Source organism: Ceratotherium simum, chromosome 14 (genome assembly GCF_057802395.1).
Source record: "Ceratotherium simum simum isolate JZ-2026a chromosome 14, ASM5780239v1, whole genome shotgun sequence".
Taxonomy (NCBI): domain Eukaryota; kingdom Metazoa; phylum Chordata; class Mammalia; order Perissodactyla; family Rhinocerotidae; genus Ceratotherium; species Ceratotherium simum.
The window spans coordinates 35,081,386-35,104,191 of record NC_141913.1 but is presented as its reverse complement, the minus strand read 5'-3'; the positions used below and the strand labels follow the sequence as shown (position 1 = coordinate 35,104,191).

General features: G+C 42.6%; 1 protein-coding gene across 1 annotated transcript in view; it reads right to left on the bottom strand.

Moving 5' to 3' along the window:
* SLC14A2 (solute carrier family 14 member 2) overlaps positions 1-20,178 on the bottom strand; it is a 56,669-nt gene extending 36,491 nt beyond the window's left edge. Inside the window, exons 1-5 of the mRNA XM_004422488.3 lie at positions 19,997-20,178; positions 12,874-13,054; positions 11,719-11,908; positions 6,554-6,682; positions 2,302-2,494 (exon numbers count right to left, since the gene is read on the bottom strand). Coding sequence (XP_004422545.3) covers positions 2,302-2,494; positions 6,554-6,682; positions 11,719-11,908; positions 12,874-13,054; positions 19,997-20,170 — 867 coding nt within the window. The 5' untranslated portion in view covers positions 20,171-20,178. The remainder of the gene's footprint in view (positions 1-2,301; positions 2,495-6,553; positions 6,683-11,718; positions 11,909-12,873; positions 13,055-19,996) is intronic.
* Positions 20,179-22,806: the final 2,628 nt, after the last annotated feature.

Sequence of the window (22,806 nt, the reverse complement as noted above, 5' to 3'; positions counted from 1 at the left end):
TCTTATTTAAAGGAACCCTGAAAACACTTTGCTCCAGTCCAGGGGACTCAGCTTAAGTGTTGAGAACAGGATGGAAATCTACTCGGTAAATCTTCCATGACTTCCCAAAGTCTGAGGAATGTAGGACGCTGTGGGGAATCCAGCTCCCACCTTCCCACCTGGGAAAAAGGTTTTAAGCCCAAGCAGTCAAGAATGAGAGGAATGAGGGAACAAGCTGCCTTGGAATGGAGCCTGGGTTTAGAATGCAGCCTCTTCCACTGGGATCCATATTTCAGTCTGGTGAACTGCAGCCCCAGGCTGGCCCGCCGTCCCCTCCAAGCTGCTCTTCAGGCCACAGCCAGCACCCTGGTATGAAGGGCAGTCAGGTGTGCAGTGGAAATTTACTGAGCACCAGCCTCTTCCATAGTCTGGATAATCCTCGTGTAACAATAACAAGCCAGTTAAACAAAAAGAAAGTCACTCTTCCCATTGTTTTAAAGAAGAGCAAAATTGCATTGATTCTTCAAAACTCAGATCTGGATGGTGTGGAAGAAAACGAGCCTATTGTCAGAACAGTGGTGTGGTGGACAGCTCAGAGGGTGAGCTTGGGCCTCAGGGTACACGGATTTGGGTCCAACCACTTTCCTATTGCTTATTTTGAAGATGATCAAAAGGCGCCCCTTTTTTGTGGCCCTCTCTACTCTGGTCCCCTGAGTGCTGGACTGTACAGCCTCACAGTGTAGGGTTGGTGGGGGGCTCCATGGGCCTTTCTCTCTGGCAGTGCCACATGCCCCTGCAGCTCTCTCTCGGAGCATGCCTCATGGATAGGGCTCAGGCCCAGCCAGACTGTGCCCCTAAGGCAGTGGGCCTAATTGCCAGATGGCTGATCACTGGTGATTCTATCAAAGTTAGTTTTGTCCCTGTTCCCAGCTGTTCTCCATTTGAGAGGGTGGGCTTTCCCTTAAATGCTGGGCTCTGTCTTTTCATTTTCTTGGATTTTTGGCCTTAACCCTGTCTCCAACCCTACTCCAGCCCCAGCCCCAGACAAAGCTTTTAAAAAGACAAAAACTTTATAAAGGTTTTGCATTGTTGTCAGCAGCATTTGCCACTAGGAGCAGGAGAGCCTTTTCTTTTCTGGTGGATTCAGGTTCAGAGTGTGGCTGTCCCTCGAGGACCTGTGTTGTCCACTCCATCCCGGGCCATGGCCCTGGAGCTGAGCACCCAGGAGCAGGGCCACGCAGAGGTTTAAGCACATCTAGACAACAGGCACAGCTGGGTGGTGAAGGCTTGGGAATCATATCTCACAAACAACATTTGAGGCACTAGCTTCAATTTGACTTTGGGCAACTAACTCTCTTTGCGTCTTAGTTTTCTCATCTGTAAAATGGGGATAATGATTGTACTTACAGTATTGGGTTATTAGGAGGGTAGCTGGGAACAGTCTCTAAGACATAACAAACTTGCTTTAGTGTTAGCTGTTAGCTCTCTCAATGTTTGTTAACAAGGCCAAATTTTTACAATTCTATATATTTAATCCTATGTTAGATTTTTCTCAGATCCCTTTATCTCTGATGTCTAGAGATCAGTATAATCAACGAATATGTACATTTGTGATCGCAGGTTATAAAGCAGGGTTTCTCAACTTTGTGTTATTGACATTTTGGACTGGATAATTCTTTGCTATGGGGAAGGGGTGTCCTGTGCATTGTAGGATGTTTAGCAGCATCCATGGCCTCTACCCACTAGATGCCAGTAGCACCCCCTCCCCCACAGTCTGACAATTAAAAAATGTCTGCAGACATTTGCCCTTCCCAGGAGGGAAAATCACTCCTGCGTGAGAACCACTGATATGGAAAGTACATGAAAATTCACCATCTTCGATTGATAATATCTTTAAAATACTAAGTTTAAACATTTATTTTAGTGTCTTGCCCCTTCATCTAACTATCCATCTTCTTTAATATCTTTCCCTCAATCCCATCATTGTGTATTGTCAACTTAACACTTATCTGTACACTTTTTTATTATCTCTTTCCCTGTTTGGAGTGTAGGCTTCATGAAGGCAGGGATGTTGTCTTATTCCCCATGTACTCCCAGTGTCTAATAAAGTGCCTGGCACATATTAGGTCTTCAATAAGGGTTTTTTGAAGGAACATAAGGAGGTGGCAGTGACCCTTTCCTGTCCTCTTCTCCATTAAGACCCATCATCTGGTGGCGATGCATCTAGAGAAGCTGAGACCCTGGGTAATCCACAAACTGGTTAGTGAGAAGGTCTGCAGTGGAATCAGGGGTTCCCGACTCATCTGCCATTGGGTAACTTACCAAGGGCATCTCAATCTCTGTCCAGGTGATGTTGGGCACTGAAGACACGGGCTCCACCAGTGTCGTGGGGAAGAAGAGGTTGTAGTGGCCTGTGGCTGCCAGGTACAGAGTCAGAGCAATGTTGAAGGGCAGCGTGAAGACCGGGAGGTCCCACTTGCTGAGGATGGAATTCAAGGCACTAGAAAGAACTGGGCTGAAGATGGAAGAGACAAAGAGCTAATCACTGTGATCATCCTTAGGTCTACATCATCTCATCAGCTCTGGCCACTGTGCCATCCACTGTCTCCTTTCCTTGGCACAACCATTCCTGGCTCCCTTGAGAATCTACTGGTCCATTGATCTGGGATTGAGAATAAGCTGTTTAATTTAAGGCTACAGCTTTGAGAAACAGATTTTAAAAGGATTATAACTTGTTTTGAACAGAAATATTTATAAAATAATTAAAATATTTCCTTGTTTCTTAAATCAGGAAAACCAAACAAAATGTAATCCTTATAAAATATCACATATTGCCTTTGGATAATGAAGATGTACAATAGCTACTGTCTTGGGTTCTGATAACATTTTAGAAGTCTGACTTTCTAGGAGGAGGCTGTTATGGCACATATGTATTGTGCAGGCTTGGATTCAGTAAAGTACTTTGAGCTACTATGGGAACCGCCACGTGAAAATGGAACCTTCAGTTGTTGTGTCCTCTCTTTTCTTGCCCTCTTCTTTGGAAAGAGTGTGGATTTTGGAGACAGATGCAGCTAGGTGCAAATCCTAACTGCTACGCTTACAGACTGAGTGAGCAACATTAGGTAATTAATCTCCCTTAGCTTCAGTTTCTTCTGGAAGGGACCCACCACCCTAGAAACCTAACACCCTTCATCTCCCACACTCAGTGAGATGTAGGACAAAACACGAAATCACATGATCTGGTTGATTGGTCTACCTTTAATTAATGACCACGAATCTCAAATGGGCTTTTAAGACTGCCTGAAAACCCTACTACACATCCCTAGCAAATTAAGTCTCCAACTTGCTGAGACAACTATTTTACGTTTTCTCCTTTCTCCTCATATCTTTACTGTTTGCTTCCCTTTAGTTTCAGCTAACCACGGTGCTTTACTTTATTAAGAAAAGAAATGACAACATGAGAAATGCTTCGTTTTCCCAACCAGAAGATCCACACTCTGACTGCTTGGTACCCAAATATTCTGTCTCTGCATTTTTCATATAATGGAAATGTCCCTGCTCCTTTATTGGGCCAATTCTTTTCCTTGTACTTCGGGATCCCATCTGTCTCAAAGATTTCACTCCTGCAATTTTCTCTTTTCTCTCCTGCACCTTCAATCTCTCCTCTTTCTCCAGATCATTCTCATAAGTATACAACATGTTTTAGTATCTTCTACCTTTAAAAATCCTCCCCCTTTAACCTGATGTCCCCTCCAGCTACTGCCCCATTTCTCTGCTCTCCTTCATAGCAATTCTTCTCAAAAGTACTGTCTATCCTTGCTATCCCCAATCTTTCTGCTCCCATTCTTTCCTAAACCTACTCTATCAGCGTGGGTCCAGTGTGTGTCCTCCCTGCGCCATGAAAATGGCTCCTGTCCAGTTCACCAATGACATCTGTCTTGCCAAATCCATGGTCATTCCTTGCCCCCTTCATTTGACAGTTGGACCCTCCAACTGGACTGAAACACTTTCTGTCTGGGCTTCCATGACACTGCACCTTCTTAGTTTCCTTCCTGCTTCCTCAGCTACTCCTTCTCAAGTCTCCTTTGGTGACTCTTCCCATCTCTGCCAGACATCTAAATACTAGAAGATCTTGTGGCTCTGTCATGGGTCTTCTATTTTTTTATCTTCTCTATCTGAGCGATATCCTTTAGTCCCATGGACAAAATATCTTCCATAAGCTTCCACCTTGCAAATCTTGACCATATCATTAATTTCCAGATTTGTTTATCAAATCACCTTCTCAACATCTCTACTTGGAACTCTAAAGTTTAATATGTCCAACAGAACTCTTGATTTGCATCCTGTATCCCACCACCAACCTGTTTTTTCTCTTAGTCTTTTCCATCAACCCAGTTATTCGGGCAAATTATAGGAGTGTACCAAATCTTCTTTCCTTCCCCCCCCCACTCTACAGTCTCCTAGAAGGTTCTGTTGCCTCTACTTTCTTTAAAATATACCCCAAGCCCAACCACTTCTCACCACCCTCATGGACATCACTCTAGTCTAAACCACTCTCATCCCTCTGTGGGTTATTACAGCAGACTCCTAACTATGCTTCCAGCATCCACTCCTGCTCCAGTTAAAATCCATTCTCCACATTGCAAGTAGAGTTATTTGTTTAAATTTAAACCATAGCCTATCACTCTTCTGCTTAACACCCTTTAACTGCTTCCCATCACAATTGCAATAAAAATCAAAAAGGCTTCCTGGGTTACAAAGCATACAGGGTCTGGCCCTCATCTACTTCTGCCCTCACCTCCTGCCACTCCTCCTTCAATCAGGGCTTCAGCCCACTAGTCTTGTTTCTTGAACACATTCCACTTCTCCACTTGGGATCTTTGCACATGCTGCTGCTTCAACCTGCAGCATCCTTCACCCAGATCTTCAGATGGCAGGTGCCTTCTTATCATTTAGGTGACAGCTCAAATGTCCCCTCTGCAAAGCGGCCTTCCCTGACCACCCACATCTGGAACCAATCTCTGTCCCCTTTTGCTTTCCTAAAAGCACTTATCACATCTTAAAATGACCTTTTTAATTAGTTTATGAGTTTATTTCTATCTTTGCCAAGAAGAATGTAAGCTCCACGAGCATGGAGACCCTCTCTTGTTCATAACTATACCCGGCATCTAGCATCTAGAATAGTCCCTGCACATAGCAGGCACTCAGCAAATACTTATTTGTTCAATAAATCAGGAAAATGGCACCACTGATACCTACCTTATGGACTGGATTCCAAAGATTACCTGAATGGCACAGTGAACTACTGGAGTGGTAGCACAGAGCTCAGCCCAGTGAGGTTATCGATGTTTTTTTGTCTTTTAAATTGGGAAGTGAGGGTGGGGGTGGGTGCACTGTAGAAAAACTGCCACCCAGAGCCATGAGGCTAAGGAGCTGTGCAGAGGGCCTTAATCTATTTAGTTATCAACCAAATGTATGCAAATGAAGACAAGTTCCCCCACTCCTCCTGCGTGGCATGAAGGGACATTAAGGAAATCCCCACAGAACGGACTGCTGTAGCTTTTTGTCCCAACGGATTAAGAAAGACAGAAACCCTAAGAAGAAACATAAATTGCCCAGAATGCTTAATGTAGTAATTTATTTGCAAGCGCTACTAAAAAGTAATGGAACAGTACTTAGACTAAATTAAACTAACTGGTTTTAGTGACTCCAACTTTGAAACCAAAGAAAGACATTTCTTCTCAGAGATGTTAAAAATCATTCAGTGTGTCTGAGAGTCATGGGGTACAGGGGTTGGGGGACATGGGTTCACTTCAGGCTGCTTGCCCCTGGGACACTCTACAGACCTGCTGCAGATTCAAGTGCACTAAAGATCATATATGTAAAAGGCCTAGCACACCCCTGCACTCAATGAATATTTGTTCCTAATATCTTGACTTTTTTATTCCTTTGCAAAAAGAGGTGATTGCACAGCAAGATCTCAATGGATGCTTCTCTTTCAAAGATTCTGTGTTTTAAATGTAGACATTCTGTTCCCAGAAAGCTCTCTGATTCTATCACAAGCGAGTCTTCTCCTTTTGGGTCTGGTTAGGCCACAGGATGGATGATTCCCGGGAGCCTGGAGTTTAATAGTGCAGACTCTGGGTTCAGAATGCCAGCACCACAAACTTTTACAGATATGACCAAGGGCAAGTCACTGAACCTCTGCAGGCCTTGGTCTTCCCTTCTGGAAATTGAGGACAATAATAACCCTGCCTTGCTTAGCACTGTGCCTGGCATGAAGGAAATACTCAATAAATGTTTGTCTTTATTATGAAGGCTATCATTCAAGGAAGATTATCAGCACAATTAAAAAAAATGTAGTCCTTTGCTGCTTTAAAGCGTCCCTGTTATCCCAAATTCAGAAATGACTCCTTGTGTTGCAACTGAACTCGTAGATTTTCATGGGTCTTGTGAGACAAACCAGCCTGACCAGAAAGACACAGCCCCACGACAGTGCATGTCCCCACCCAGCGTAAGACACAAGCACCTCAGGCCCTGTGAGTCCGTGGGCAGAAAGAATGAGGCACCTCACCAGGCCATGGCTGTGAAGGTCACAGGAAGCAGAAGCCACCAGTAATAATCTAACTTCTCAGAGGACACGGCTATCAGCAGTCCCACCAGCATCCCGTTGTACCCATGGAGTCCTGAGGTGATGGCGGACCTGGGGGTGACACACAGTTACTTTGCATTTGAATTTGGTGGTGTTTGTGCGGTGCTCATGGGGCCGCTCCCTCCTGGTACTCACAGAAACAAGTCAGTTTACGTGAGGAATGTTGGGCAGTCACATGGCTGCCAGCACCTTTCTAGATCACGCGCGCACACACACACACACACACACCCCCATTGATTACCCTTGCTGGTCTAGAATTAATTATGCACTTTTGCCTTCTCCATGTCTAACCTCTCCTCTGCTTTTCAGGGGAGTCTGAGACTGCTAGGTATAGACAGAAATCTAATAGAAATCTGAAGTTTTGTGTGTGTGTGAAAGAGACTGGGAGGAGGGGAGGAAGGAAGGGAGGGAGAGGGGAGAGAGAATAAGGAGGAGGACAGAGAGTGTGTTCTGACTGCATTACATGCAAGTGTCTATAATTGTCTGCACATTGGCCTTTTCTCACTCTGATGTCTGCCCAGCACGGAAGAGCTGACTCAGCTGTGGATGCGCAGGTGCTCCTCCCCATAGCACAGTAGGGAGCCACCCAGAGGTGTGGTAGGATCCAAGCTTGAGTCTATCGCCTCAGACTTAGGGCTCAGGGAAGCCTCTGTGCACCTAAACTTCTCTCCCTGATTCTAAGAAACCTTACCCTTGACCTTTCCCATAGATCTGCTGAGTGAGAGGAGAGAGGAGTGGTGTGAAGGAGGGACTGGGCAAATCCCAATGCAAAGCCCCTGCTAGAGAATGAGCTTTGTGAGCCGTGATCTGTCCTCTTGCCCTTGACTGTAAGTTGCATGACGCAGAAGCCTGTCTGGTGCATGGAGGGCGCTCAGCGAGTGGTTGTTGAATGAATGCGTGTGCATGCTAAATCTTATCACTGTTATCTATCTTGACTGTTCTTGCATTACAGAAGCATTCAGAAGTGTGGGCGCCCTGTGATGGATGAAGGATGGCTAAAGGAGGGCTCTTGCCTGGCAGAGGCCATGACTTAGGTCTGGAATGGAGGGACATTTCACCTCTGGAGTGACCAGGAGATCAGCTCACCTGGATGAGGGAGAGTGGGAGCAGTGAAGAGGGTGGGAGAGACAGAGTCTCTAGACAGTTTCCAACAAGAAAAGCTGAACACGGGGCCCTTGTGAAGGGACTGGACTCAGGTCAAGCAGGGTCTTTAGCTGTTCCAGAGGCCAGGAAGGTATGGGGCAGCTCGAGACAGGCAGAGGGCTGGGAGGGAACAGGGGTTGCAGGGAAGACCACTGAGGTTCCGAATCTCTTCAGGACTCCTCACAATAACTGCCTGAGGAGCAGAAACCTGTGTTTTGGGAAAATCATTATTTTTAAGTGTTTTGCATTTTCTCTGCATTTTCTCATTGTGTTTTGTGTTAGAATTTAGCACTTTTTTTGGTTTTAATACCAGTTGCTTCAGGTGAACTGAGCAAAGACAGTTGGTCCATACTGGGGGAGGTCCTGCAGCCTCACTGGCTGGGTGTAGTAGGGGTAGCAGGATTCAAAATAAGGGAACCCAGGGGAGATAAAATTAGGGGGACATTTAAGGGCTGCTCCATTGCTGTCCCCCCATGGAGAGTCCCCTCCCAGAACCCTTCTCTACCAAAACTTTGGTGGTTTCTGGGCTTGGCTATCAAAAGGAAACCTATTACCTTACATCTCTGCCCTGACCATCAAAAATATAAAATTAGGTTCAACCCAATGCCCAAAAAATCTTCATTAGGTCCACCTTCCATCAGGACACTGGAAGCCTCAGTGTTGCCGACCTTGAGTTACTATCTGTAAAGTATGGTCTTCGGGCTAGCGGGGGTGGGGTTGGGCTAGTAGGGATAGGAGTGGGGGAAGAGGAGTGCTGGAGGGGCCGTGGGGTAGGGGAGTAGGACTAGTGGAGGTTATGACTAGGACATGCAGCCAAGTCAGTGGTTTCTTGGGGACAGTGGTGAAGTTGGGGCTCCATGGAAGAACATATGTGATGGATGTCGTATAGGGTGCCTAGAGCTTTGAGCATATGGTGTAGAACATGGTACTGACCTATTAGCACTGAAGCTCGCATCTTTTCTAAGCACTGTGGTAGAATATGGAACATTTGAAATGGACTCCCTGTCCTGAACACGCTTAGAACATAGCCAGGGAGAGAAGACTCAGAAAGCAATTAGAGGGCAGGCCCCGTGGCTTAGCAGTTAAGTGCATGCGCTCCGCTACTGGTGGCCCGGGTTAGGATCCCGGGCGCACACCGACGCACCGCTTGTTCGGCCATGCTGAGGCCGTGTCCCACATACAGCAACTAGAAGGATGTGCATCTATGACATACAACTATCTACTGGGGCTTTGGGGAATAAAAAGGAGGAGGGTTGGCAATAGATGTTAGCTCAGAGCCGGTCTTCCTCAGCAAAGAGAGGAGGATTAGCACGGATGTTAGCTCAGGGCTGATCTTCCTCACAAAAAAAATAAAAATAATTAAAAAAAAAAAAAGAAAGCAATTAGAGACCCATTCAATATAGTACTGAGTATGTTCTGTGGTTGTTCAGAGAGAAAGGAGGGGTCAGAGTGCACTGGGGCAATCAAGGGTGGCTCCCTGGAGGAGGAGGGATTTGAAGGAATGGTTGGATTAGATAGGCTGAAGCAAGAGTGCTAAGTGTGATGCTGAGTGAGGGTGGGGCCCATCAGAGAAGGCTTTGGAAGACGAGCTGAGGGGTTGTGTTTTTATCGGGTGCATATTTGTCTTGAATTGTTAATCAGAATGTTTGGAAGGATTAGGCAGGCATGCTGTGTCTCTCTAGTAAAACTGAAGTCCACGAAGCGACTGTTTGAATGCATTGGCAAGTTTACCAGTAGATTATGGTCGGGAGGAAAATCAGAGAATCAGACTGTCAGAGCAGGAAGGAACTTGGCTCACCTGAGGTGAAGCGTAGATCTTACAGATGAGGACAAGTGGGCCGACCGGGGAAGTGCTTGCCTGAGGAGTCAAAGGTAAGGAGGGCTGGACAGAGTTCACCCCAGGTGAGTTTTAGCAAACAGTGATGAAGCAGTAAGACAAGAGTTGATCCTGTGAGGGGGCCAGTTCTGTGCCAGCTGCGCATGAGACTATAGGTACATGGGAGCAAGGAAAAGGGAACCCACTGGTTGAAACAGAGACACAAAATCCTGGCTGGAGCCCATTTTTCATCTTACCCACCAGACCTGCACCCAAAAGAATTCACTTTGTCATCCATCTGACCTTGAATGGCCTCCCGGCTTGCTCGAATCAGAGTGGTCCACCAAGGCTATCTTAGAAGTGCATGAGCAGCCTCTCATGGAGACAAGCCAACCCATGCATTTACCTTGGTGGAATGTGGGAATGTGACGTGGGCCTGGAGGAAGTACAACGTTGGTTACAACACAACCAACTCTAATTTCTCCCACTGCTCTGGGCTCACCAAGGGGCCTCTGGCCACGCTGTCTTCTCTGTCCACATACGAGGAGAGCAGTGACCTTCAGCTTAGAAGGTATAGGTCATGAGACCCAGCCCGAACCCTGCCACCCACTGGCTGTGGCACAGTGGGTGAGCACCTTCCCCCTCCCAGTCTCCTTTCTCTCACTTGTAAAATGTAGACCCTATTACCTTCGCTGTCTGCCTTGTGAAGTGGCAGTAAGAAGCACATGAAACAAGGCACAATGGTGTTTTTCAATCTTTTGATAGTAACCAATGGCAAGGAAGGAATATATTTTATAGTATGCCCCAGTTCTCTCTCTTTCTCACACACACACGCTTCAACATGAATGAAACAAAAATTTCACAAAATAAAATTTACCTGTATTACATATGGATTACTCTAATATGTTTTATTTTATTCTACTGTTTTAATTTTTAAAAATGCTTTTGGCAATTAATTCATGATCCACAAATGGGTTGGTGACCCTAGAATTGAAAAACACTTAGAACGTGGGCATTCCCAAACTTCTCTGATCATCAAAAGTGCTTGGGAGTATCTTGTTAAACCCCCCCACCCCAGATCCACTGAATGGGACTATCTCTGGGAGGGAGGAGGAGTGGGGGGCCTGGGAAACCACACTTATTAACAATGACCCTAGGTGATTGATTCTGGCCATCTGGAAAGTTTGGGAACCATTGGAATAACACACAGCACAGTGTGAAGAAATGGTCCAGTTCTATAAAATGCTAGTTGTTATCATTACTGAACTTTGCAGCAGAGCTGGCCCCTCCCCTGGGCCAGGCTCTATGCCTCCCAGAGCTCAAGTTTGTTCCCTTTCCTGCATGCAGCCTCCCACACTGCCCTCCCCCTCCTCTCGCCACCCTCCTCTCTCCCCTATCCAATGTTTCCAGCTCAAAGACTGCCCTCTGTAATCTTTCCAACAGTTAGTGTTATCTGCCTTCTCTGAACTCTACATTGTATATTGTCTTTTTTTTTTTTTTTGTGAGGAAGATCAGCCTTGAGCTAACATTCATGCTAATCCTCCTCTTTTTGCTAAGGAAGACCGGCTCTGAGCTAACATCTATTGCCAATCCTCCTCCTTTTTTCCCCCAAAGCCCCAGTAGATAGTTGTATGTCATAGTTGCACATCCTTCTGGTTGCTGTATGTGCGACGAGGCCTCAGCATGGCCGGACAAGCGGTGCGTCGGTGTGCGCCTGGGATCCGAACCCGGGCTGCCAGGAGTGGAGCGTGCGCACTTAACCGCTAAGCCACGGGGCCGGCCCAATACTATCTTGTATTATTCCGAGACGTTTCTTGTCTTGTCTTAGTCTTGTCTCCCTCAACTAGAAGGTAGGCTCCATGAGGGAAGAACAGCTTAAGTGTTCCTTTGCACCTGCCTCAGAGGGAGTGTTTCCAGAAGGCTCTATGGTCAAAAGGAGCCTAGTGCTGTCACTTGCTGTAAGCACAGAAGTAGTTTAATTCTGTAAGGACTTCCAGGGACCTATTCAAAATTGCTACTCAGGAAACTTTGGGCTGGTTACTAGGATAAGGCTGGCTGATCACTCAAGTAAACACCTCTTCACCTATCTGCCCCAAGACCCCAAGACCCCCCATAGAAAGGGACCCACCTGTCTTGGCTCAAGATGAGGGCAGTTAAGGTCGAAACCACTGTTCCCAGACCCCCAGCAATCGTCCACCAGGGATTCTGGATCAGGAGTCCTATGAAGATGATGAGCCCGCTGAGAGGGTTGTTCACCAACATCACCTGAGCAGTCCCCCTCAGGACCCAGTCCACGAACTGGAGGGCCAGGGATTTATCTGAAAGAGACAGGCAGAGCCATCAGCAGGAGCCAGCCTGAGCTTCCCTGCTGGGCCACTGGTTGGCGTGGTAACCAAGGCAAACAAGGATGCATGAGCCAGGACATTTCTCCTCATTCAGCCTCGTGCCCAGCCCACGCTTCTGAGTGGCCCAGCAATTAGTCCTCAGTGGCTGTTAGTTTTTGCCCTATAGACTGAGACACCGTGCTGAGACCAATTTAATGCTGTTCCAGCCATTGGCTTGGTTGGCAAGGAAGCCCCAGGGGCATTCCAGGGGAAATTTATTAGTCCAAGGGAAGAGGTGAGGAGCGAAGGAAACTTTTTGTATAGTGCTGTACGACACAGTTGAGGGCTGGTATCTGAATTGCAAAGAAAGTAGTGTGGAGATAGGAAGCTGAGAAAGAAATGATTTTAGCCCCGCTGTGAAATAAGTTATGAGTCAGGACCCAGGGGAAGCCATACATCCTGCCTCATTCTCTAGTTTAGTTTCCAGGATAACCTATACAGCGGGCCAGTGGAGGTGGGGAGATTAGGGGTGATTGTTGCGGCATTCAGTTTAGGGAACCCAGGAGAAGAAAGAAGTTAAAAGGAAAGAACCCTGGAACACCGGGGAGGGTGCAGCCAGTATTTTCTTGGCACATAGCAAATGGCTGTGGAACAAGTGAAGGAATGACCATTCAGCTTGTTTGGGAAATGGCTTATATGTTGCTAATGTGATTATCCTATGTCTTTCCATGTAGGAGTGAAGAATTTGCAAACAACCAAAATCAGTGAAATGCATTTAATTTTGAAACTGGGAATTCCAGATTAGCAGAGTACATTATGCCCACTGGAGTCAACTCAGAGCTGGAGCACCCCAACTGTGGAAGCCCTCGTCATGGGTGAGTAAGGGAGCAGTTTCCTCAGTCCAAGCCAGAGGTCTCCTTGGCCTGGCCTGGCTCCTTCTTCCCCAGGCATTTGCCTACCTTTCAGCCAGCTCCTATACTCCTTCATCTCACCAGTGAGGTAGCCCACTGCTTGGAAGAGGCTGATGCCCTCCCGGCCTGCAAAGCCCCGATGGGCTGCCTCGCTTTCTCTCCTTTTATTCCTTTCAATGGATTTTTCAATTTTCACAATGTGGCTATCTTCGTTGGATGACCGGAGATTCTTTCAGGAGAAGTCATGACAAAATATCAATTAATATAGCTTTTTGAGAGCAGAGGCATTTGGGGAAAGGGAAAATTATCAGGTTTTTTGATGAAGATAAAGTATCATAAGACGCATGTCCATTGTCTAATGCTGTTCAGAGTGTCCCACGCAGGCTTGCTCCTCCCAGGACAACTACACTCTCTTCACAGCAATGTTTCCTAACTTTCTGTGTCTTGGATCCCTTTTGGCAGTTGGGCAAGCCTGTAGGCTTGCTAAAATAAAATAAATAGGATTACAAAGAAAACCAATTATATTGAAAAGTAGTTACCACGATGTTTAAAAAAACTGTAATATACATATAGGTGCAGCAGATCCAATACCAATTATAAATTTCAAAATAGTGATAAGCGAATATGTGGGCCCTCCTCACGCCAACTCAGGACAACTCTATAGAGCCATCCCAGCTCCAGAACTCGCCACAGGATCACCTAAGGCCTTTACTGTGACTGCATCACAGCCTAACTTCTCCCTCTGCCTTTTACTCCTTTTAATCCTGCTGTTTTTACTCCTCTACACATATTGACCTCAAGGGCACACACTAGTAAGCTTCTTACATGAAATCTCCATCTCAAAGTCAGCTTTCTAGGAGAACCCAATCTGTGACAGTGACAAAAATCTCAGGTACTACTAATATGGCTGTTCTTCATTGTTTATATTTATAATTGAAGTAAAGACTAAAGTTCATTGAAGGTTAGTGAAATAAAGATAAATTATTTTCCCCATCCAAGTTCATATCCCCTTTATTTCTATCTGTGGACCCTTTGGTCAGGACTCCTTGCCTTAAAGCTATGCTGTCCAGTACAGTAGCCAACAGGACATGTGGCTATTGAGCCCTTGAAATGTGGCTAATCTGAATTGAGACATGCTCTAAGTGGATATTGAGAACTTAGTATGAAAAAACAATGTAAAATATCTCAATGATATTTTATAGTGATTACATATTGAAATAATAATATTATATATTCCTATATGTATTAGGCTAAATAAAATGTATGGCTAAAATTAATTTCACTTGCTTCTTTTTACCTTTTTAAAATGTGGTTAATAAAAAATTTAAACTTACATATGTGGCTCACAGTATATTTCTATTGTACACTGCTGGTCTACAGATTCCGCCAACCTCCTCCCTGCATCAAAACTTAAATGTTTTGAGGATATCAGTGAAAACGGTGGAATAAGGATCTTTAAAAATTCTCTCCTCCATAAAAGCAATGAAAACACTGGAAAAAATTGTGTCTGAGGTGGTAGATAACAGTTGGGAAAAACAATAGGCTAATCAAAAAGCTTAAAAGGAAAAACTGGGGAATGATATGTCCAAAGGGGGCTTTAAAAAGCTTGGACAGGGGCCAGCCCAGTGGCGTAGTGGTTAAGTTTGCGCACTCTGCTTCAGCGGCTATGGGGTTCACGAGTTCGGATCCCGGGGCAATCCTACACACTGCTTATCAGGCCATGCTGTTGCAGGCATCCCACATATAAAGTAGAGGAAGATGGGCACGGATGTTAGCCCAGACCCAGTCTTTCTCAGCAGAAAAAAAGAGGAGGATTGGCAACAGAAGTTAGCTCTGGGCTAATCTTCCTCACAAAAAAAAAAAAAAAAGGAAAAAAAAAAAAGCTTGGACATATTCCTGTGAATCTAGAAGGCCTTATGCCTGTGTAGGGCTGGCACATGCCCAGGACAATGTGCATGCTCAAGAAAGACTTGAGAAGTCCCTAAGCTCTCACCTCTGGCTGAGTTTGAATCTCCATACAAGCATGAAGTAAAGCCTAAGGTGGAGTTGAAATCTGCCTGGGTGAGTGTTGAAGCTATTCTCCAGCATGCACACAGATCTCCTTGGCAAAGAGTGAGAGGCTATCAATCCCAGGCATCTAAGGAAATCTCTGTCCAATCATTAGCTGACCACTAAGCTAACAGAGCAGAGAGTCAAATGACAATGACTACAGACTTTCCAGAATTAGTTCAGAAAAGCCATTAAACAAACAAACAAGCCAGTGACAATGAACCCTGGGGACAGAGGAGAACCTGATTTCCAGAGTTGTCACATTATATTGTTTGAAACATCCAGTTTTTAACAAACAATTACTAGACATGCAAAGAAACAAGAAAGTACGGAACAAGGGAAATAAAGCAGTCAATAGAAACTGCCCTTGAGGAAGCCCAGACATTGGACTTATTAGACAAAGACTTTAATCACCTTAAATATGATGAAGGAACAAAAGAAAACCATGTCTAAAAACTAAAGGAAAGTATGAGAACAATATCTCACCAAATAGGGAATACCAATAAAGAGGAAATTATAAAAAAGAAACTAATAGAAATTCTGAAGTTGAAAAGTACAATAATGGAAATAAGAAACTTGCTAGAGGGGATCAACAGCAGATTGGAGCAGTCAGAAGAAAAAAATCAGAAAACTTAAAGGCAAGTCAGTTGAGATTATCAAGCCTGAGGAACAGAAAGAACACAGAATAATGAAAATGAACATAGCCTCAGAGACCTGTGGAACACAATCAAGTGTACCAACATATGCATAATGGAAGTTCCAGAAGGAGAGGAAAGAGAAAAAGGCAGAAAATATTTGAAAAATAGTGACTGAAAACTTCCAAAATTTGATGAAAATCAGTAATACACACATCCAAGAAGCTCACAAAACATCCAATAGGATAAATTCAAAGAGATCCTCACCTAGACACATCATAATCAAACTGTTAAAAGTCACAGACAAAGATCAATTATATATAGAATCTTGAAAACAGCAAGAGAGGAGCGAGTCATCATGTATTAGAAATCCTTAATAGGATTAACAACTGGTTTCAGAAGCCACAGAGGTAAGAAGGCAGTGGAATGAAATATTCAAAGCTCTGAAAGAAAGACTGCCAATCTATTCTACATCCACCAAAATTATTCTTTAAAAATGAAGGAGAAATTAAGACATTCTCAGGTAAACAAAAACTGATAGAATTTGTTGCTAGAAGACTTACAAGAAACACTGAAAGGAGTCCTTTGTGCTGATATGAAAGGACACTAGATAATATCTTAAATCCATATGAAGAAATAAAGGACATTGGTACAGATAACTACATAGGTAAATATAAAAAATAGTATAAATGTATTTTTTGTAACTCTTTTTTTCTCCTATCTGATTTAAAAGATGACTGCATAAAACAATTATAAGTCTGTGTTGATGGGCATACGATGTATAAAGATGTAATTTGTATGACAATAACAGCATAAAGGAGAGAAGTATATAGGAGCAAAGATTTTGAATACTATTGTAATTAAGTTGGTTTAAATCCAAACTAGATTGTTATAGATTTAGAGGTTAATTATAATTTCTAGGGCAATTACTCAGAAAATAATTAAAAACATATAGAAAACAATGACAGGATAATTAAAATGATACACTATAAAACACCTATTTAAGACAAAAGATGGCAATAATGGAATAATAGAGAAACAGAGATGACATAAGACAGATAGAAAACATAGCAAAATGGCAGGCATAAATCTTACCTTATCAGTAACTACATTAAATATAAATGGATTACACACTCCAATTAAAAGACAGAGATTGGTAGAATGGATAAAAAAACTTATTGAACTATATCTTATCTTCAAGAAACACACTTTATATTCAAATATACAAATAAATTATAAAGATGGAAAAAGATATACTATGCAAACAGTAACCAAAAAAAAAGAAAAAAAACAGCTGGAGTGGCATACATACAAAATAGACTTTAAGACAAAAATTACTAGAGAATAAGAAAGACAATTTATAATGATAAAAGGATTAATTCATTAAGAAGATATAACAAGTAGAAACATATACATACCTAACAGCAAATATATGCCCCAAAATATATAAAGCAGAAACTGGCAGAATTGAAGGGAGAAAAAGACAATTCAATAATAATAATTGGATAATTCCACACTCCACTTTCAAAAATGGATAAAATAATGACACAGAAGATCACAAGGAAATAGAAGACTTGAACAACACTATAAACTAGACCTAGTAGATACTTATAGAATGCTCCACCCAACAATAGCAGAATACATATTCTTTTTTAGTGCACATAGAACCTTCTCTAGTATAGACTATATATTAGGCCATAAAATAATTTAAAAAAATTTATTGATAAAAAGTATCAGTAAAACTAAAAGGATTGAAATCATACAAAGTATGTTCTTTGACCACAATAGAGTGAAATTAGAAATCAAAAACAGAAGGAAATTTGGGAAATATGTGGAAATTAAACAAAACACTCCTAGGTAATCAATGGATCAAGTAGGAAAAAGGAAGAGAAATTAGAAAATACTTTGAAATGAATGAAAACAACAACACAACATACCAAAACTTATTGCATACAGCTAAAAGAGTGCTTAGAGGGAATTATATAGGTGTAATTGCCTAGGTTAAAAAAAAGAGGGAAACATCTCAAATCAACAGCCTAAACTTTTGCTTTAGGAAAATAGAAAAATAATAGCAAACTAAACCCAAAACTAATAGAAGGAAGGAAATATAAAGATTAGAGTGGAAATAAATGAAAAACAATAGATAAAATCAACAGAAAAACAATAGATAAAATCAACAAACCTAAAAGTTGGTTCTTTGAAAAGATCAAAATTGAGAAACTTTTAGCTAGATTGGCCAAGAAACAAAAAGAGAAGATTGGAATTACTAGAATCAGAAATGAAAGAAGAGACATTACTATCAACCTTAAAGAAATAAAAAAGATTATAAGGAAACGAATTGTATGCTAACAAATTAGATAATCTAGATGAACTGGATCAATTCCTAGAAAGACAGAAATTACCAAAATTGACTCAAGAAGAAATAGAAAATCTGGATTGATTTATAACAAGTTAAGAGAGTGAATTAGTAATAATAATAAAAACCTTCCCACAAAGTAAAACTCAAGTCCAGATGGCTTCCCTGGTGAATTATACCAAACATTTAAAGAGTTAATACCAATCTCTTCCAAAAAATAGAAGAGAAGGGAACACCACTTAATGCATTCTATGAGGCTAGTATTACCCTGATACATACAAAGACATCACAAGAAAGAAAAGTACAGATCAATATGATTTATGAATATAGATGCAAAAATCCTTAACAAAATACTAGCAAAACAAAGCCAGCAACATATAAAAAGGATTATGACCAAGTGAGATGTATTCCAGAAATTCAAGACTGTTTCAACATATAAAAATCAATCTATGTATATTAATATTAATAGAATAAAGGAAAAAAACCACATAATTATTTCAATAGACACAGAAAAAGCATTTGAAAAATTCAACAACCTTCCCTGATAAAAACACTCAACAAACTAGGAATAGAAGGGAAATTCCTCAACCTAATAAAGAGTATCCATTAAAAACCCACAGCAAATTTCATACTTACTGGTGAAAGACTGGATGCTTTCCCTTTAATATCAGGCACAAACAATGATGTCTACTCTTGTCACTTCTATTCAACGTTGTACTGGAAGTTCTAGCCAGAGAAATCAGGTAAGGAAAAGAAATACAAGGGACCCAGACTGGAAAGAAAGAATTTAAACTATCTCTACTTGAAGATGGCACATCATTTTATATAGGAAATCCTTAATGAATCCACAAAGAAACTATTAGAGCTAATGGATGTGTTCAGCAAGGTTGTAGGATAGAAGATCAATATACAAAAATCAATTTTATTTATATATGTTGGCAATGAACAATACAAAAATAAAATTAAGAAAATTATTCTATTTGATAGCATGAAAAAGCATAAAATATTTCAGAATACATTTAACAAAAGAGGTATAAGACTTGTACACTAAAAACTATAAAACATCATTGAAAGAAATTAAAGACCTAAATAAATGGAAAGGATTGGAAGACTTAATCTTGTTAAGATGGAAATACTCTCCAAATTGATCTACAGAGTTAATACAATCCCTATCAAAATCCTAGTTGCCATTTTTTGCAGAAATTGAAAATTGGATCTTAAAATTCATATGCAAATAAAAGAGTTTCAGAATAGATAAAACGGTCTTGATAAAAAAGAAGAAAGTTGGAAGGCTCACACTTTTTGATTTCACAACTTACTACAAAGCTGCAGTAATCAAGATGGTGTGGTACCAGCATAAGGATAAACATATAAAACAATTAAATAGAATTGAGAGCTCAGAAATACACCCATACATCTATGGTCAATTGATTTTTGATAAGAATGTCAAGACAATTCAATAGAGAAAGAATAGTTTTTGTAACAAATGATTCTGGGACAATTGGATATCCTCTTGTAAAAGATTGAAGTTAGACTCCTACCTAATACCATATTAAAAAAATTAACTCAAAGTGGATAAAACGGAGTTTTTTAGTTTACACTAAAGAAAGAACAGTGCTGAAAACTGGTGAAATATGTACTTTTAAGGGCGAATTTTATGGTATGTGAATTATATCTCATTTAAAAATACCTTAGCAGTCTTATATCCCTCTCCACTGTCTCAGGAGCTATAGCCAGGCTACCTCTGCGTAACTGTGTTCAAGGAGTGCTAAAGGGCCTTCCTTTGAACAAAAGCCTTTCTTTTGGAGACAATAGCATATTTCATTGGGGCAAGTCTAAGGGGAAAAATCTAGGGGACTGGTTGGAAGACTGGTGCATGAGTATGTGCATTCCCTGCTTGTCCTCCAAATTATGTTGCGTACAGAGCCACATTTTCTATCTAAGGCCAAGTAGGACTGATCATGGGTGTAACCATGTATTCACTGAGGGCAGAATCTCCCCAGGCAGTGGCCCTTCCATGGCACTATGTAACATGTGCATTGGGAAGCTGGGAAAACAGCATCTTTTGCCACCCTTCCTCCCACCCTCCCCCCACCCCCCCGGGAGGAAGCATCCTGGGGACATTCCTCACCTTTTCTTCAGGCATTTCCAGGAGGGGCAGGGCTGGGTGTGTATCTTGGGGGCTTGAGGCACTGCCAGGGCTGGTAAACTCTGACTCGTAGAATTTGTATCTGCTGGAAAGAGGCTCTTCCAGGAGAGGGCTGCTGTGAGAGTCAGACATCTCCTTCAGTGGGTAGTCGTTCATTGGTTATGCAACTGGTGAGAGGAAAGGGAAAGAACAGGTGAGTCAGAATGGGGCCCAGAGGGACTTGGTTGAGGCTGGATGGAGGTCCTAGGAGGCAGGAGGTCTGTCCTGACACACAGGACCTCCTGTTCCAGTAGCTTGTGCTACCAGAGGGGCCTGGGGCCATTTCTCCACCCATGTGACCTTTCAAAATTGTGCTTTCAAAATCTCCGCATTCTTCCAAGTCCAGAAGAAAGTCCATTTCTGCTATATAGATTTCCCTGACTACCCAGTTAGAATGAATGTCTCTCTTTTTTTCTGGTCACTGAAACGTTTTTTCTCTGCCTTTCATATTGTCCATTGTACTATCTTACTGTGCTAGGTAGTTGCACATATATTTTTGTTTTCATATGTATACATGGATCTGGGTCTTTCAATTGAGTGGGAGTTTAAGAGATTCTTAATAGCTGTGGAGGCTATATTGCTTACAGATGACCTACAGCCCCCCTTCTCTCCCTTCTGCCTTCAGTGCCCTTTCCAGCTCATTCCCTTTTCCTTCCCCAGGAGCAGTAAGAAGCTCTGGTATATTCTACTGGCAGCTGTGTGCACAGGCTGAAGGTCTTTCCCCCTCCATGTGGGACTGTTTTTCCCATCACAACTAGGGCCAGTATTTATGCCATGACTTACTTTTGGAACGACCTCTGCCCAAGGTCCTCAGTTTCCTGATTTAGTCTGGGTGCCCCCTGGTAGTGCTCTACTTCTCTCCTTCCTACTCAGTTATCTTAGCCATTCTTCTTTGGCCTCCTCCAGCTCAATTATGTCTTCATTTACTTTATTGTTTCTTTGAGAGGTGGTTTTGGACCTGAATGCAGTCTGCTGTCAATATGATCTAGAGTTTTCCCCATTGCTCCATGCTGCCTCCCCTGAATTTCAGGACACAGTATCTTAGGACAGTGATTGCAGATCCCTAGCATGGGTACTATCATTTCTGACACTTACCGTTGCAAATGTTGCTAAAGGATTGCAGAGTTCTTTTCCAAAAGGGATAAAGTCCCCCGCATTAGTACCTTTTCCCTGGGCTATTTCCTCTCCTACTCTCAATGAAAGGCATTCTTGTTCTTCACTGTTGCTTCCAGACTGCCACTCACCTCGCTTAAATAGAAATCCCTCTTCTTTGAGGCATATACCATCCCCTCTAACTGCTCTCTGCCGTGTTACTGACTTTCTGGTCATTCTCATTCAGTGAAGATATTAGGGGTTCCTAACAGTTGTCTTCATCTCTGCTCCAATAATTTTCAGCAACTTCAATGTCCAGGCATTGACATTGACCTCATTGACATTAACTCATCATTCTATTCTCTGACTTTGCAGATCCTTGTCTTCCTCAACTCCAGTGCCCCTCTCTACCTCTTCTTTTTAGCCACTGATTTCCATGGTCACTACATGGACTTGATATCACACAAACTATGAAATCTCAAAAGTCTGATTTTCTCCTCTGGTTACCATCTCTTGGACTTCCAGCTCACCTGCTCAAGTGCGCTCTCTGACACAGCCGTTTCACCTCCTGAAGACCTTCAATCCCTTAGCTCCACCAGCCCCCTATCTTCCTTTCCTTCCTTGACCAACTTAGATTTCATGGCCCATCATTTTACTTCTTTCAGCTCTCTTGTTCTTTCTTCTTTCCCTCTCTCATGCTTGTGTGGTGAAATCCAAGCCAGGCTAAACCCAACCCTCCATCTTTTCCATGCTTGCATCAAGCAACTGAACATTGCTAGAGAAAAATTGCATAACTGAATAAGCTCCTTTTACTTTAAATTTATGCTTACCACCCTCAAATGAACACTTGGCACTTCCTTTTCTCTCTTTAGCCCCCCAGGAGTGGTTTCTGCTACTACTGCCCTTGCAGTAAGACCTCCATGTTGGCAAATCCAAACTAGACCGCTCACTGGTATTCCACAGAGATACCATCCCTCCTTGACACACTCTCCTCTCTTTAGCTTTTATACTTGATCCTCTCTCCGGCTGCTCCATCACGCTCTCCTTGGCTGGCTCCTCCTGCAAATATGGGTGTTCTGCAGGGCTCTGTTCTAGGCCATCTTCTCTTCACCAACACTCCTAGCCAGGTGATCTCAGCTCTCACTATGGCTTTATCTTCCATCTATATGCCTATGACTCCCCAATCTAATGTTTCTAGCCCAGTTTTGAGCATTGGATTCAAAGATTTAATTATCTACTTTTCATTTGCATGTGAATATTCCAGAAGTAGCTTAAAGTTAATATGTGAAACAACTCATAATGTTCCCTTCCCAAATTCTGTCATCCCTGCTTAAAGGTGTCTATCCCAGTAACAATTGCCTCCCCCTTCCAAGCCGCTCCTTCAGAAATCTCAGGAGACAAACTTAATACTCCCTTTCTCTTCTACTATGCAAATTCAGCAAATCTATCTCTAGAATACATCTTCACATTCACTGTCACCATTTAGCTGCTATCACCTCTTGCCACTTCTTCAATAACTCCCAATCTGACACCCTCACTTCTCAGATTTTTCCTCCAAGCCATATTACACAGGACAGTCAGAGTTGTCATGGTAACACTCAGATCCACTCATATCTGTTCCCTGTGTAAATCCTTTCAATGGCTACAGATGGAAAAATACG